The 14,040-nt window shown below is 37.0% G+C and overlaps 1 protein-coding gene across 2 annotated transcripts in view; it reads left to right on the forward strand.

Annotated features, from left to right (window-relative positions):
- Window positions 1–12,623, forward strand: part of LOC117232348 (zinc finger protein 1) — a 30,689-nt gene extending 18,066 nt beyond the window's left edge. The window contains exons 1-9 of one of the 2 annotated variants that reach the window (XM_033491683.1): window positions 1,429–1,540; window positions 4,655–5,016; window positions 6,267–6,407; window positions 7,086–7,386; window positions 7,952–8,307; window positions 9,386–9,739; window positions 10,049–10,381; window positions 10,731–10,890; window positions 11,169–12,623. In XM_033491683.1, the coding sequence (XP_033347574.1) occupies window positions 1,513–1,540; window positions 4,655–5,016; window positions 6,267–6,407; window positions 7,086–7,386; window positions 7,952–8,307; window positions 9,386–9,739; window positions 10,049–10,381; window positions 10,731–10,890; window positions 11,169–11,362 (2,229 nt within the window). In that variant the 5' untranslated portion in view covers window positions 1,429–1,512 and the 3' untranslated portion in view covers window positions 11,363–12,623. Of the gene's footprint in view, window positions 1–1,428; window positions 1,541–4,654; window positions 5,017–6,266; window positions 6,408–7,085; window positions 7,387–7,951; window positions 8,308–9,385; window positions 9,740–10,048; window positions 10,382–10,730; window positions 10,891–11,168 lie in introns of those variants that run through there. The other variant, XM_033491682.1, reaches the window with a different exon arrangement.
- Window positions 12,624–14,040: the final 1,417 nt, after the last annotated feature.

A 14,040-nucleotide genomic window follows, 5' to 3' on the forward strand; every position in this document is an offset into this window, starting at 1 on the left:
TATTCTTAGAAGGACAGTATGAAGGAAAATCGCGACCATCTCGCTACAAACTGTATTTAGTGCCCGTTGTGTTTCAACCGCGCCATCGAAATTCTATTACGGAAAACCAAAATCAAAAATTCGATAATCCGCATTCTGTAAAAATCAGCATTGTTTTATCGTATCTTGTATTTTATCTAATAGAAAATTGTATATTCTCAATGATTAGAAAAAGGCAGGTTTATTCCTTCTTTTTCTTTCTTCTTTTTAAGAATATCTATATTCACGATATCTGTACGATAATAGTTTATTCAACGATTACAATATCGAAGTAGAAACGCTGCAAAAATCGTACCACCGTAAAGAGTCGATAAGTTAAACGCAAAGCAACATTAGCTATTCTCCGTCATTGACGACAAATGATTAAAAGTGTGTTAACCTCGGGGATAAACCTGCCTTTTTGATAACGTTTTATTAGAATTCGATAACGTTCTAGATACTCGTTTTATGAAAAGTCACGAAAATAACGATCGAGTCGTCAGTTTCGTAACGATATTTCGCGCAACGTGATCGCGGTCGTTCTTTATCATCCGCGGCAACGATCACGGGATCTGTACGCCGCTTTTCAAGCCTCCACCAACATAATCGAGATCCTCGAACGGTACTACGTATAGGAGGAAGGCAGGAAAGGTCACGGCTCTGACCCATTTCGACGTTTTATCGGCCTACTACGCGAGCAAAGTTCGCGTCTCGCGGTGCACGAACTGGTCCGCGCTTCGTGGAACGAGATTACACGCATACGTGACTTCCGTTTTCTCGCCTCTTGTTTTTCCACCGAACGTTCTGCCCTCCTTTATTCCCCTCTCTTTTATTTTATTATTCTAGGCGTGGTGGAAATTTCAAAAATCGCGAAATATTCTCGACATTTGCGAGCTGTGAAATCGAATAAATATCGTTGGTGATGTTTAGAAGGCTAAACGAAGATTGACGTGTGTATGTCTGATTATTGTACATATGGCGGTACAAGCGGAAAGGGGGTGATTCTACGCGAAAAAGGAAGTGGAAAATATGAAATACAAATTTTTCGTTCGAGGCTTTGTTTTCGAGAAAATCGACTTTGAATTTTCGCTCGGTACGCGTGCACTTTATCGCGTCTCGTTATAACGGATCTCACTGTAGATTTTTAAAAAAATTAAAAAAAAAATTTTTATTCTATATTTTCAATCACTCCCTTTCCACGCGTACCAACCACCCTGTATATATGTATTAGGTTTTGCTAAAAGCTTTTTTCGTTTTATAAGGAAATAATAGATGCATCACATTATTCGTTTCATATTGTTTTTCTTTATATTATTCTTATTGTCGTCTTATTATTGCTGTTATTGTTCTATTGGAACAAAACGGATGGATTCAGTAAAATAATATAATGCAATAAATACTGTGCGTTTATTATTTTCTTATAAAACAAAAGAAACTTTTGAGATAATCTAATGTATATGCGATCATCAACACAACAGGTGTCTTTAGAGATTTATGGAAATATTGGCGAAAAATTTGAAAGGTAAAGACCAACGTGTTTATGTGTTATTAACGTGTGCGATTATCGAAGTATGGGACAAAATGTATTATCTGACTGTAGATTTAAACGAGCTGCGATTATCGAATAAGCGTTTCAACAAGATTTTTAGAAACAGTGGCAAAGAATTCTGTGTGAAAGTAAAACTTGAGAGTAGAAGCTAATATATTCGTATAATTATTGAATTAAAAACAAAATTCTCCTAGTATAACGATTTTATTGGATCGATACATTTTTTCGTACGATAAAAGCGAAATTTATTACAAATTACGGGATAAATAATGACTTGAGAAAATATTTTGTTAAATCCTGGCGAATGACGTTATATTGACCATGGATTTCGCAGAATTGGAATTTATTTCAATAGTTGGCCTTTGAAAATATTTCGCGATATTCTTGTTTATATAGAGATAGTGATGAGAAAAATGTTTATGGTATATCTGAGTCGTATAAAGTGCAGTCTTCAAGGTAACTCCTTATAAAATAAATAATCTAAATTCGCCTTCAGTCGTCTCCATAAATTAACCATTAACGAGCAACGAGCAAAAAATCCACGCATCTTCCGATATATTAACCGTGCATCGACAGAACAAGTCGTGTTTTTAATAAAAATTGATCTTCCACGAAATGTATTTCCGAATGGAATTTCAGTCTCGAACTCCTCTCCCCAAATTTAGCGTTTGTATCGGGAAAAGTTTGAAACATTCGACTCGACAAACGACTGTAATGCAACAAAAGAACATCAGCAAGTATCCTGGAAATTTCCTGCAATTTCTTTTGGAAGCCTGGAGCGATAAAAAATATTCGAACAGGAGAATTGAAACCATCGATGACCTTCGTCAGAAGGAATTTTCGTGAACGTATTCGAACGATTCTCGTGCACAAGCTGGCGAAAGTGTTCGACTATGTAGGCTGACTCACGACGAAATTTTATCTTGGCCGGCGATTTGCCAAATATCGAATCGTCGCTTGTAGCTTTCAGTAGCTTTCTCTCAACCGAAACGATACTTTCGTCCTCCGATTCCTCTTGCTCCACGGTCCATGTTGACTGCCAAGGAAAATTCGTTTAGACGCGGTTAACCACGGTACACGTAGTGGAAGAAGCGTCGCGGTGTTTGTATCGATTACTCGTTAAAACCATCGCATCGTCGATGTTTATGCAATGTTTTTGCGGCTGAGGAAAATCGGAGCTGTGGGATTTTTCAGCGGCAACCGCGAATATTTAATCGTTCGTTCGATTTATCAGAGGCGTTATCGTCCGCGATAGTTTGGCACACTTGTGACGAAAATAACTGGAACTAAATGCTTGGAGTTTACAAGTTACGGCGGCGGACAAAAGAAAATTTATAAAATGAAGAATGAAATAAAAGGATGTTATAATTTTACAAAATGAACTTATATTTAATAAGAACGAATGAATAAATATAATATAATACCACGGAATAAACGATCGTTACCATAACGAGTAAATAATTTTTAGTACAAAAATTTGCGATGTATCGATTAAAAATTTTCTTCTATCCTCCATTGTATTTTCATTTTACATTTTGTCATATTATCATTCTCCCATTTGATTATCAAGCGACGATAAAATAAGAAAAATCAATAAAAACCTACGTATCATGTTTTTCTCCCATGATCTTCGAAACATATAGTTCCTTTTTCTACGTGCTGTGTTTGACAGCAGATTAAAAATACGCTTAATACGTTTAAACAAAAGAAAAAAGACGCATGTTCCGTCATTTGCCTGGTTAAAGAGTGCTCGGGACATTTCGCGGATGTATATTTATGAACGTCGACCGAACAACGCAGAATGTGTAGTGGTACCGTCTTCAATTGGTCTCGTTCACGAAAACATTCGCGTCTCGCGTTTTACACTGATCGTATCTTAAAGCTCGTTACAAACGGTATTCGATATCTTCTAGATTTTACCGACATCGTTCCGCTGCGTCTTGTCATCGAGCTCGTATAAATTTTTATGCCCCATGGTTGCTCTATTTCCGGTTTACAATAGAGTGTAACCATGTTTGTCTTTGATCGACGTCGTTTTCTGAAGCAACGTAGTTTCGGCAAGTACGGAGGAATTTACACGATTGTGGTAAAATAAAAAATTTATTATCAATCTCGTGTAGCCGTCTTTGCGTACAAAGAGAAAAAATGTAAGTCATATTTTCCGATTTTTATAAAAAAAAAAAAAGTGATTTCAGAATTCGATTCTGTATTATTAAAAATAGTTTCGAATTAACTACGCACTGTATACTTTTGCATATTCAATAAACGTATGTTATGTACAATAACATACAAAATAAAGATTACAAAAATCATAATTTTTAATAGTTGAAAGAACTCTCCATTCGTGGTCTATCTTTCCTTCATTTTTGTTATATATCTAATGTTGTATATCTAAAAGTGGAAATTTGCAGAAAAATCCTTTCCATTCTGAAATCGTATTCTAATGATAAAATTAACAGGCGATACAACGCACGTGCAGCTATTATAGAAAAAAAGTACAACAAAAGTACAACAACCTTACTACTGTAATAAAACCACTCTCTTATCGCACTGCCCGGCAAAAAAGAAATTAAAATCTCCTTGCCTATGTCCAGAGAGATATAAATTTCCGCGAAAATCCTCCGCCCTAAAATCCCACTCTGACGATAAAATTAGCCCGTTGATCCAATGAACGCCGAACTCCGTAAAAAGAAAGTAATTCCAAATTTTTAATCGCGATACAAAGTACACGACAAACTTGCTTATACGCGCGCTCTCTTATCACGCTTCGCAGCAAAAACGAAAACCATTAAAAAAGCGACGCTTCCAAAGAGACGAAAAAACCCATAAAACGAGGCAGGGCCTATCTCTGGCGAGCACGAAAACCCCTAAAACGCAACCGCGTCCATGACAACCTTATACAATCGTGTCTCTATGGTCTGTTATCGCACACCAATATGTACTACGCTATATACGTGAAAAAAGAAAAAAGGACAAAAAAAAAAATAAAGAAAAGAAAAATAGAGGGACTAGGAGTGTTGGTTAAAGAGAGAAGAGCAGAGTGGAAGCGAGATATAACGTGGTGCACGTGTGTGGCTGTTGTTTCAGGTTGCAGCGAGGACGAGGCAGCAGGTGTCGTGAACGTGGAGGTGGGCGGAGGTTGCGCGGCCGGGGCGCCAACCACAGGAAGTGGCGTTGGAGGTGGTAGCGGTACAGGTAGCGAAGCCGGTGGTGGTGGTGGAGGCGGTGGTGGAGCAGGAACAGGAACAGGAGGAGGCGGAGGAGGCGTTCGTGGCGGCGGCGGCAGCGGTGGCGGCGAGGGCGGATCGACGAAGCAGGGTGGCGAGAAGTGTCCCCAGTGCGGCTTCCTCTGTCGGGACGTCCACGTGCTTCAGCTCCATCTCGAGGACACGCACAAGACCCCGTACGCCATCGACAAGAACGATCTCAACGCTCAATTCCCTCAAGTGGTGAGTGAAACTAACGTCAAGGACGAGAGGACTCCATTGTTCCTTGTGTATTATTGATCATGCGCGACCGGCCTGCGAATTTTCCATTTTACTCGTCTGTCCCTTTTTGGCTTTGTTTGGTCTTCCTTTTTACCTACGGTATTTTCTATTCCCTCTTCGCGTTTTGTAGGACAATCTCGATATATATTCGCTGTTTTTCCTTTCTTCTTCCTCCGAAATTCTGTTTTAATAGGAATGATATTAACGACGACGATGGAGGAGAAGAGAAACAAGGAAATTGGGTTTTCGAGAACAGAGAGACAGAGTTGACGAAGAGATTGACGAATCTTCTTTTTGCGTAGAATGGTTTCTTTCTTCGTTTCTCTTTGGAAACCGTTTTCCCTTTACGGCATTTTCTTTCATTTCTCTTGAAAGGAGTGATATATTCGTTATGAGATGACGGCGAGGAATAGCTTGCAAAAGAAGGAAGTTGAGACGCAGTCGATGATATTATTTCTTCGTTTTTGTAGATAGATACTCTTTTTCGTTCTTCTTGTTCTTTCTCCTCCTTCCCCCTTTCTTTCTTTCTTTTTTTTTTAATTTTCTTTTAAGAAGAACGGTATTGGTTACGATGACGGAGAATGGTCTGTAAAAGAAGGAAGGGAATTGGGTTGTTGAAAGTTGAGAGGCAGTTGACAATAGAGTTTTATGAACGAGTAGCTCGTGAAATCGAGATTGTCTTTTATATTACATATTTATACGCTGTTGTTTTATTACGTTTATTTCTTGCCTATCTTTATATAAGTAGACGTAATACACACTGGATGCACGATTCGTCATTAAGTTTATGTAAAACAGTATACTGGCCGGCGCACCTGTGCGATTATAAGATTCAAAGTAGCTCGTTCTCGTGATTAAATACTCGATTCTGCTTTGACTTTACTTTGATATTTCAGCTTGCCTTTGTTACTCATCGCAGTTGACGGTCCCGGTTGAGATTACGCTTTAAGAACAAAGAGATTTTTTGTGCTATTCTAATTATACTGAGAATTTGCACTATATCACAATTATCGTATTAAAGGAAATATTAAATTTATTAAAAATTCAACAAAATTACAAATAAATTATGGAAATGAAATTATAAGCATTCTCGGAATAGTAACTTTAAATAATAAAATAAATTTTTACGCATAAATAGTTAGTGAAAAGATATGTATTTATTAATAAAGATCGAATAAACGCGATGAAATTAATCGATAGATTTTTTCCAGTCCTGCAGGGTGTGCAGCAAGACTTTTGCTAACGTCTACCGACTCCAGAGGCACATGATCAGCCATGATGAGAGTGCCGTGCTTCGTAAGTTTAAGTGTCCCCATTGCGAGAAAGCCTTCAAGTTTAAGCATCACCTCAAGGTACTACGAGTGCACCCTTATTTTTCATTTCTCATTCGTACATCGTTATTTCCGTTCTTTGCTTTCCTTCTCATAATCTATTTTCACACAGCACTGCCTGACTTTGATATAGTTTTCTCCTGTAACCGAAACGAATGAATTCTTCCAAATAGAATTTCTCTGTATATAATTTCAACTTTCTTCGTTTTTCTTTTTTAGTTTTTATTTTTCGAAGGAAAAGAAAAAAAATTATTGTACGTAGAATGCATCGATTGACATATTTGCACCGGAACGAATATTCCTCGAAGTTAATTTTATTCGTCTTTAGTTGATAAACGCTAGTTCACGCTAGACTGCGGTTATTTATGCAGATTCGTAGTTTCGTTAATAAAATACAACGAAACAGATCGTTACATTCGATACGATACAATATTTTATAGAATTCAAAGTATTCATAGAATCGATAACAAAAAGAAAAATCAACTAGAACGTTCGTTATCGCTCGATCTTTCGTACGATATAGAAAAATGTTGCATATTATCGTATCACGTTGCATGTTTTTACAGTTTGAAATTTCGAAATTCGAATGGATAAAAAATTCACGGTCTAGCGATTGCACCATCGATTCATATACAACTTCCTTTTTTTTTCTCTCCTCCTGATTTCAATTTCGATTTTCATCTTTATCTTTGTTCTCAGGAGCACCTTCGCATTCACAGCGGTGAAAAGCCATTCCTATGCAACAACTGCGGCAAGCGTTTCTCCCATTCGGGCTCGTATTCGAGTCATATGACCTCGAAGAAGTGCCTGATAGTAAACTTAAAAAAATCCAGGCATACGAATGTGAGCAACGTGGATCGTGGTCCGAAAAAGGCGCAACAACCCCTGCCGCCAGGGCGGCGCGAGGTCGATCTGCTCGCGGCGAATAATAACACTTTCCTCCCTATTCTGCCGAAGCTTTCACCCTCGGATTATCAGGAGATACAACGGGAAGGAGCGGGTGAGGGTCGATAACGCCATTCTATTTCAACCGCAATCGTCGTCGTGCACCTTGAACGATCCGGCTCCGTGAACTCGATTCGTAATCGAATCCTAACACAAAACACAGAGTTCTGCTTTCAATCCTATTTAGAGTTTACGTCGTTTGCAATCGAATATCGACGTTGTTGAAATTTAATCGTTTATAGAAAGTTTCTGAGGCTTTTGTATTTAGTTAAATCAAATTATGGAAAGAATATATAGAACGACGTATTACAATGCAAGACGGTAAACCTGCTTGCAATTTTATTTATGGTTTATGTTATTTAGAATTGGATACCAACATTGTTGAAATTGAGCCGTGAATCATGAAAAGAATTCTTATTTTTGCTGTTAAATAGACATGGAATATTTGAAGAGAAATTGATTAGAATTAGGCAAAACTCGTTCGAAAAAGTTCGAAATGTTACGTAGACGAGAGAGGATGATTTAAAGAAGATACAAATCTACAGATCATTGGTTTAGTAGTTGCAATAATCGTGTATAATTGTTTGTTGTATCGAACAATGTGAAAATAATGATTTCAGGTATTTACGATATGCCGACCCTTCTGCCACAAATGATGGGCTTCGGCAGCTACTTTCTGCAGGCATCCTTGGGCAAGATCTTAAATCAGCTACATTCCAAGAGATTGGACGAGGTAGCCGAGAAATTCGAGTCTCATCGGGAGCTCATGAGCCCGTCGACGGCGGACTCTGAGGGCACGGAAGGCACAGAGGGTAAGGAATCACCAGCACCGACCGATCCTCAGGGTCTTGACGCGGTTCGACGTATCCTTGAAACGGTGAACACCTCCGTCACGAAGCAACTGCTCGAGGCGAACGTGAGGAAACTGTCCACCTCGCCGGCCACGATGAAACGAGAGTTCGAGGAGGATTATCAAGTAAGATCAGATCATTGTTTATATTGTTACAAATATTGTGCAGCGAAGAAAGTTTAGTTCGACAGCGCAGAATTAAAGAGACGATTAAATTTTACAGATCCGTTCTTGCACGATTGGATTAGCGTCGTTAGTGGAATTTTACAAGTCACGAATTACAAATGTTAATAGATATCCTTGCATAACAATGACAAGTTTGGTTTAATAAAACAAATGAAATTCTACGAGTAGGTTTTACGATTAGTGCTTGTCGAAAGATTAGAAAATTGTAAAAAAGAAAACTACAACTCGTGAGTTGTCTATTTACTCTAATATCACGATTAGGTGATAAATTATTGTGCAAGTGGACGCAGATATCGAGAAGTTCTAAAGTTAGTTATTAGATTTATCTATAAATAAATTCGCGTGACGAAGAAACCAGGATTTGTAACAGTATTGTTAGATCTTTCTAATTCGATCGAGTTTGTAAAATAATGGGAAGAAACGAAAGAAAGAGTTTAGATTCTAAAGAGTGATTTATTAACGAAACTTCCCAATTCTGTTAACCACGTGGTTCTTTACTTCTTAATGCTGATTGACGTGTCGTAAACTCGTTAGACGAGTGTCATAAACAGTCTAAGTATAAGGCGGATGAGGTCAATACTCCTCCGACCCTTTGTAAACTTACCCCAAGATTATATGAAGGTCATTATTGTGACACATAAAATCTCCTAAATATATCAATATAAAGAATCGATTATTACAATTTAATGGTCTGTAGAAAAATATTGTAACAGCCACGTTTATTGATTGAAACAATTCTTAAGGAATTTTCCTCAAACTAATCTAAATTTCCTTATTCCCTTGTTTTATGCTTTACACGTTCGTTCAGAAATTACAATTTCTGATGTATTTTAAAAAATCACGAATTTCTGCAATCAAACTAATAACAAAGATTTCAGGAGTTCTCTTCCAGATTACTTTGTATCGTTTAACTGATCTCTCCTTAAAGTCATTGATAATTGACCTAACTATCACAATTCGCTATTTCAGCCACAGAAAAACACAAATCCCTTAATTAGCGATGAATATATTGGCACAGGATCAAGACAGCGAGATGTCCAGCGAGATGGCACATTATCCAGACTGGTCGGCAGCGGATCAATATGATTCGCAGAGTGAAGGTTTGGCGGCGAAGCTTGAGGATGTGAATCAACCCAGTGCGAAATCAGGTTACAAGAGAAAAGCGGAGGATAGCTCGGAGGCGGACTCGGAGGACGAGGAGGATGGTACACAGACGCACAATGATAACGGAAGAAGAGTCAGGGCTAGATCGTTGATAGACGATGAGCAATTGGCTGTTCTCAAGGGTTACTATGCCATTAATCCTCGACCCAAGAAGGAGGAGATCATCATGATTGCCAATTACATCAATTTTCCTACTCGTGTCGTACAGGTGCATATTTTTCCTCAAAAGATTCTCCAAAAAAGAAATCTTACCCGATTAACTCCTTGTCTTATGACTCTTTTTAAACGAATGCTTGTTTTCCATTGCTTCAACACCATGTTCAAATTTATACATAATAACGTTCAGTTTGAAGAAGTGAAACTAAAATTAGCGTTGAAACTAAAGTTTGTTAGGAATAGAATTTTTATTTGTTTGAATTGAAACTGTTATCGCAAGAAATAATGGCAATGTAAAACAATAATATGCTTTTAAAAGAATCATTCAGAACATGTCATGAATACGTTATTTAATATTCAGGTTTGGTTCCAAAATTCCCGAGCGAGGGACCGACGAGAATCGAAGATACCACCTCTAGTACCATTGGCAAATCCGACCAGTCAGACCGCGTACGAACAACCATTAGATTTGTCGAAGAAAGAAGCTCTCACAGAGACGGCGTGCAAAGACAGTGAAACTGTTTGTGCAAAATTCACATCGTCGTCTCCCGTTGAACCGAAAAACGATAATGCGCCATCGCATAATCAAGACGCGGATGATCTGGAGGATTCGCCACTCGTTATTGACGAAGAGACCACCGATTCTGTAGAAACGAAACGTACGGCCCCGATGGGGGGAGAAATTGTTCCGAAGGTAACGATAACGCTGGTTCTAATGATTACTATTAAACTGCGAATATCTATGCATTTGCGGAAACTTTAAATCCAGCACTTTACTTTAAATGCGAAATATTTAAAGTCAAGTAATTGCTTATTTGTATTTATAAAAGTATGAGCTTGCATAAAAATTCGCGGTCTACGTATAATACAAAAATAAAGTACATATAGAAAATAATTAATAAGATAGTAAAAATGTGTTATATTAAAGCGATGAGGCGTAAAGAAGTTTACTGTTATATTCTATATGCCTCTATTTTAATGTTGCATAATTTGTATGTTGAATATTGCTGTGCTAAGTATATTATGGAGTTCCGTATTTGCAGAGTCAACCTCAGACAAATGTAAAGAACGAAAGTGAAAACACGAATCAACCAGAGGCTTCGCCAGCAACAGAGATCGAGCAGGGTGTCTACTTCTGTGATCGGTGTGACAAAACATTCTCCAAGCACAGTTCCCTAGCAAGACACAAATATGAACATTCCGGTATGCATTTAAATGTTGCTCTCTTCATTTCTACACATTAGAAATTAACGTATAGAAAATTCTTATTTTTTTATATTTGAAACATTATTTAATAACGTTAATATTCAACTAGTAACCAGAGCTTCCCAAGCTTTTTAGGGGTCGAGACCCATTTTCGAAAATGATAATTTTTCCCGACCCACCCAAAAAGCAGCTCGGTGATCCGCCAGTCGGTTACAAACCACACTTTGGTCTTCTATGATGTAGATAATATTAAAAGATCGGATGAATATCCACAGGGCAAAGGCCGTACAAATGCGTGGAGTGCCCAAGGGCGTTCAAGCACAAGCACCATCTGACCGAACACAAGCGACTGCACAGCGGCGAAAAGCCCTTCCAGTGCTCCAAGTGCCTCAAGCGCTTCTCTCACTCCGGCTCCTACAGCCAACACATGAATCATCGTTACTCTTACTGCAAGCCGTATAGAGAATAGAAGTATTCCCGCTAGTTGAAACGAAAACTCTCTCGCTGACTTAGCTAAGTATGTACGGTCCTTTTTTCCTTCTACGACAAGGGACTCAGCATTTAATGAAGAAAAAGAAGCGAATTTAAAAACGGGAAATAATATTATATCTCGCGATAAAATAAAACGCCTGGGAACCACGTTAGGAGAACGGCAAGTACACCTAGCGACGAATTTTTCCAAACGCGATCTCGCGCACGCATTTTACCCGCGAAAAGGCTTGCGTTAAACACAGCAAATAATAATCAAAGCCTAAAAAATATATTTAACTGGAGAAGGAAACGCATGTTGATCGGAAAGGAAAATGAAAAATGAAATGCTATTCTGAAGAAAAAAGAAAAAGAATAGAAGATCGAATGATACGTTGTATTAAAAAGATTAAAGAAGATAGCGAATGAGACTCGATAGTCGCGACTCTCCTGTTCAAGCAAACAACATCGTCCAAGTGTCACGTGAGTTTCTTCTCAAGTTCGTTCTCGCTGAAATAAAGAAAGGAGCTAAAAATGATAAAAAAAGGAAGCAGAAAAGCAAAAAGCAAAAAAAAATGAATTCGCAGCGACCTTGAGTCGACGAGAATTAAAAAAAAGGAAACCAAATACGCAACGGTACCAAAAATGCATAATGCAATAATCTATTATATATTATATATAATATACATAATATTTTAGTATTTTTATTAACAAGATTATTATATATACCATGACAATAATAAGGAAACTAATTAACGTACAAATTTGTTAGCCACGTTCGCACGGGGCACGCGATGTAATTCAGTCGCGACGCGCAAATTGGCGAAGGGATATGGTGACGTGATTTGAATGTTTCATTTTTGACCGAGTTGCGCGTGTGCAGTTGTACATTTAATAACGAACGAATTAAAATTCAAAGTAATATCCTGTACTGGAAAGTAACAATGTTTAAAAAGTGCAGAAACCATTTTCTAGATATTTTTACCAAATAATTAATTTACAAGAAAGGAAGGAAAGTTAAAAGTGGTGGAAAAATAATCTTTCGTTTCTGAGACATCCAATCGAATGATATTCTTCAGCCTTAATTCCTTCGTTCGCTAATGTTTTGGAACAGCACGAAGTTCGAAACATATTAAGAATTCAAAGTATAAAAATTCATATTACTAAAAAGACAAAAAAAAAAGGATAAGTGCGCGCGTGCAATTGGATAAGAACGAACACCAAAGGTAAATGCTGGGAAATGTTGAAGCACCGGACAAAAAGAGAATACATTTGAATTTAAACCGCTAAACTGAGAGAGCTTAAACGCAAATTCCGATGAATCGCTGAGAACGGAGACTAGAATTTCTAGTCGCCTGGTCTATCCTCATCGTCGAGAGAGCTTTTTTCAAGCTCGATGCAGGAGGATTCGGCCAAATTACGATTTATTATAGCGTCGAGGTGTTTCTGGGCCTTATCTATCGGTGATCGATGCCATAACGAATAATTTTCGATTCTTGTGTACTTACTTTAAATCCAAATCACATCTTCGTATATTTCCATAATGTTACGTGAGAGATTCATATATTTCAAGTTTATTTTTTTTTTTTGCAGATCTCACGATAGTTTTATAATACCAATCGTATATAAATTAGTTCTTACTCTCAGTTATTAACACTAGAACTATCAAATATGTTAAGATGACCGTTTCTAGCTTTCTTTTTTTTTTTTGTTTGTAATTACTAAAAACACGTAAAAGCTTTTGATAAAATTAATGTTAACGTATATTTGGATCGAAATACGATTATATACTTGTACTTTACTTTTATCATACTACCTTAATTACAATTATTTATATATTTGTATTTTATATAGTTCTAGTGTTAATTTTAATAATTATTTAAGTATTTTGTACATTGTTTTCTCTTTCTGTAAGTTAAATTTTCTTTATTTTCTTGAGTTATTCAGACATACGATAAGTTAAGCTTCAAGCAATGCACGTATTTCTCGATTTATTCAACATTGTTATTATTTAATATTTGAATCTCCGCGTATCATCCATTTACGCTAAAAAGAAAAGATTTAGAAAAACGAATGTTTCGCATCGTAGGAAAAAACAAAAAAAATGCCTTAGACATTCCGTAAAAATCAACGCGCTACCGGTGCTCCTTTTATTAGTTATTCATAGATCACGAAACATCACCATGGCCTCTCGTACTTTTTGTAGAGCTCATATGGTCTCGTTGTCATCATAAGAGATTTCAATTGAACCCGACGAGCTCATCACATTTGTTTCTGGCGCCTGAAACGGAAATGGCATCGAGAACCTTGCAATACAAAAAAAAAAAAAAAAAGAAAAGAAGAAAAAAAAAATACAAAAGGAAAACATTGAGAAAAAGTCCCTTCACCGAGATCCGGGCCCCGATCATAAACTCTAAGTATAATATTAAAATGCTTCCAATACTGTACTATTAAAACAGAAAAAAAATTATTATTACACAATTTTTATGATTTTATTCGTTCGGACGCGTAGGTAAGCGATATATATAAATATATATATAATCTACAGATCGATAATACTCGAGAATTGTATTTTATAACGGTTTATGCCTCTTTTTATTTACACGTACCACGAGTGACAAGTGATATATATATATATTATATTATATAAATATATATATTGTTATTGATAAAAAAAAT

This window comes from Bombus vosnesenskii, unplaced genomic scaffold (assembly GCF_011952255.1).
Source record: "Bombus vosnesenskii isolate JDL3184/JDL3185 unplaced genomic scaffold, Bvos_JDL3184-5_v1.1 scf7180000013286, whole genome shotgun sequence".
NCBI lineage: Eukaryota > Metazoa > Arthropoda > Insecta > Hymenoptera > Apidae > Bombus > Bombus vosnesenskii.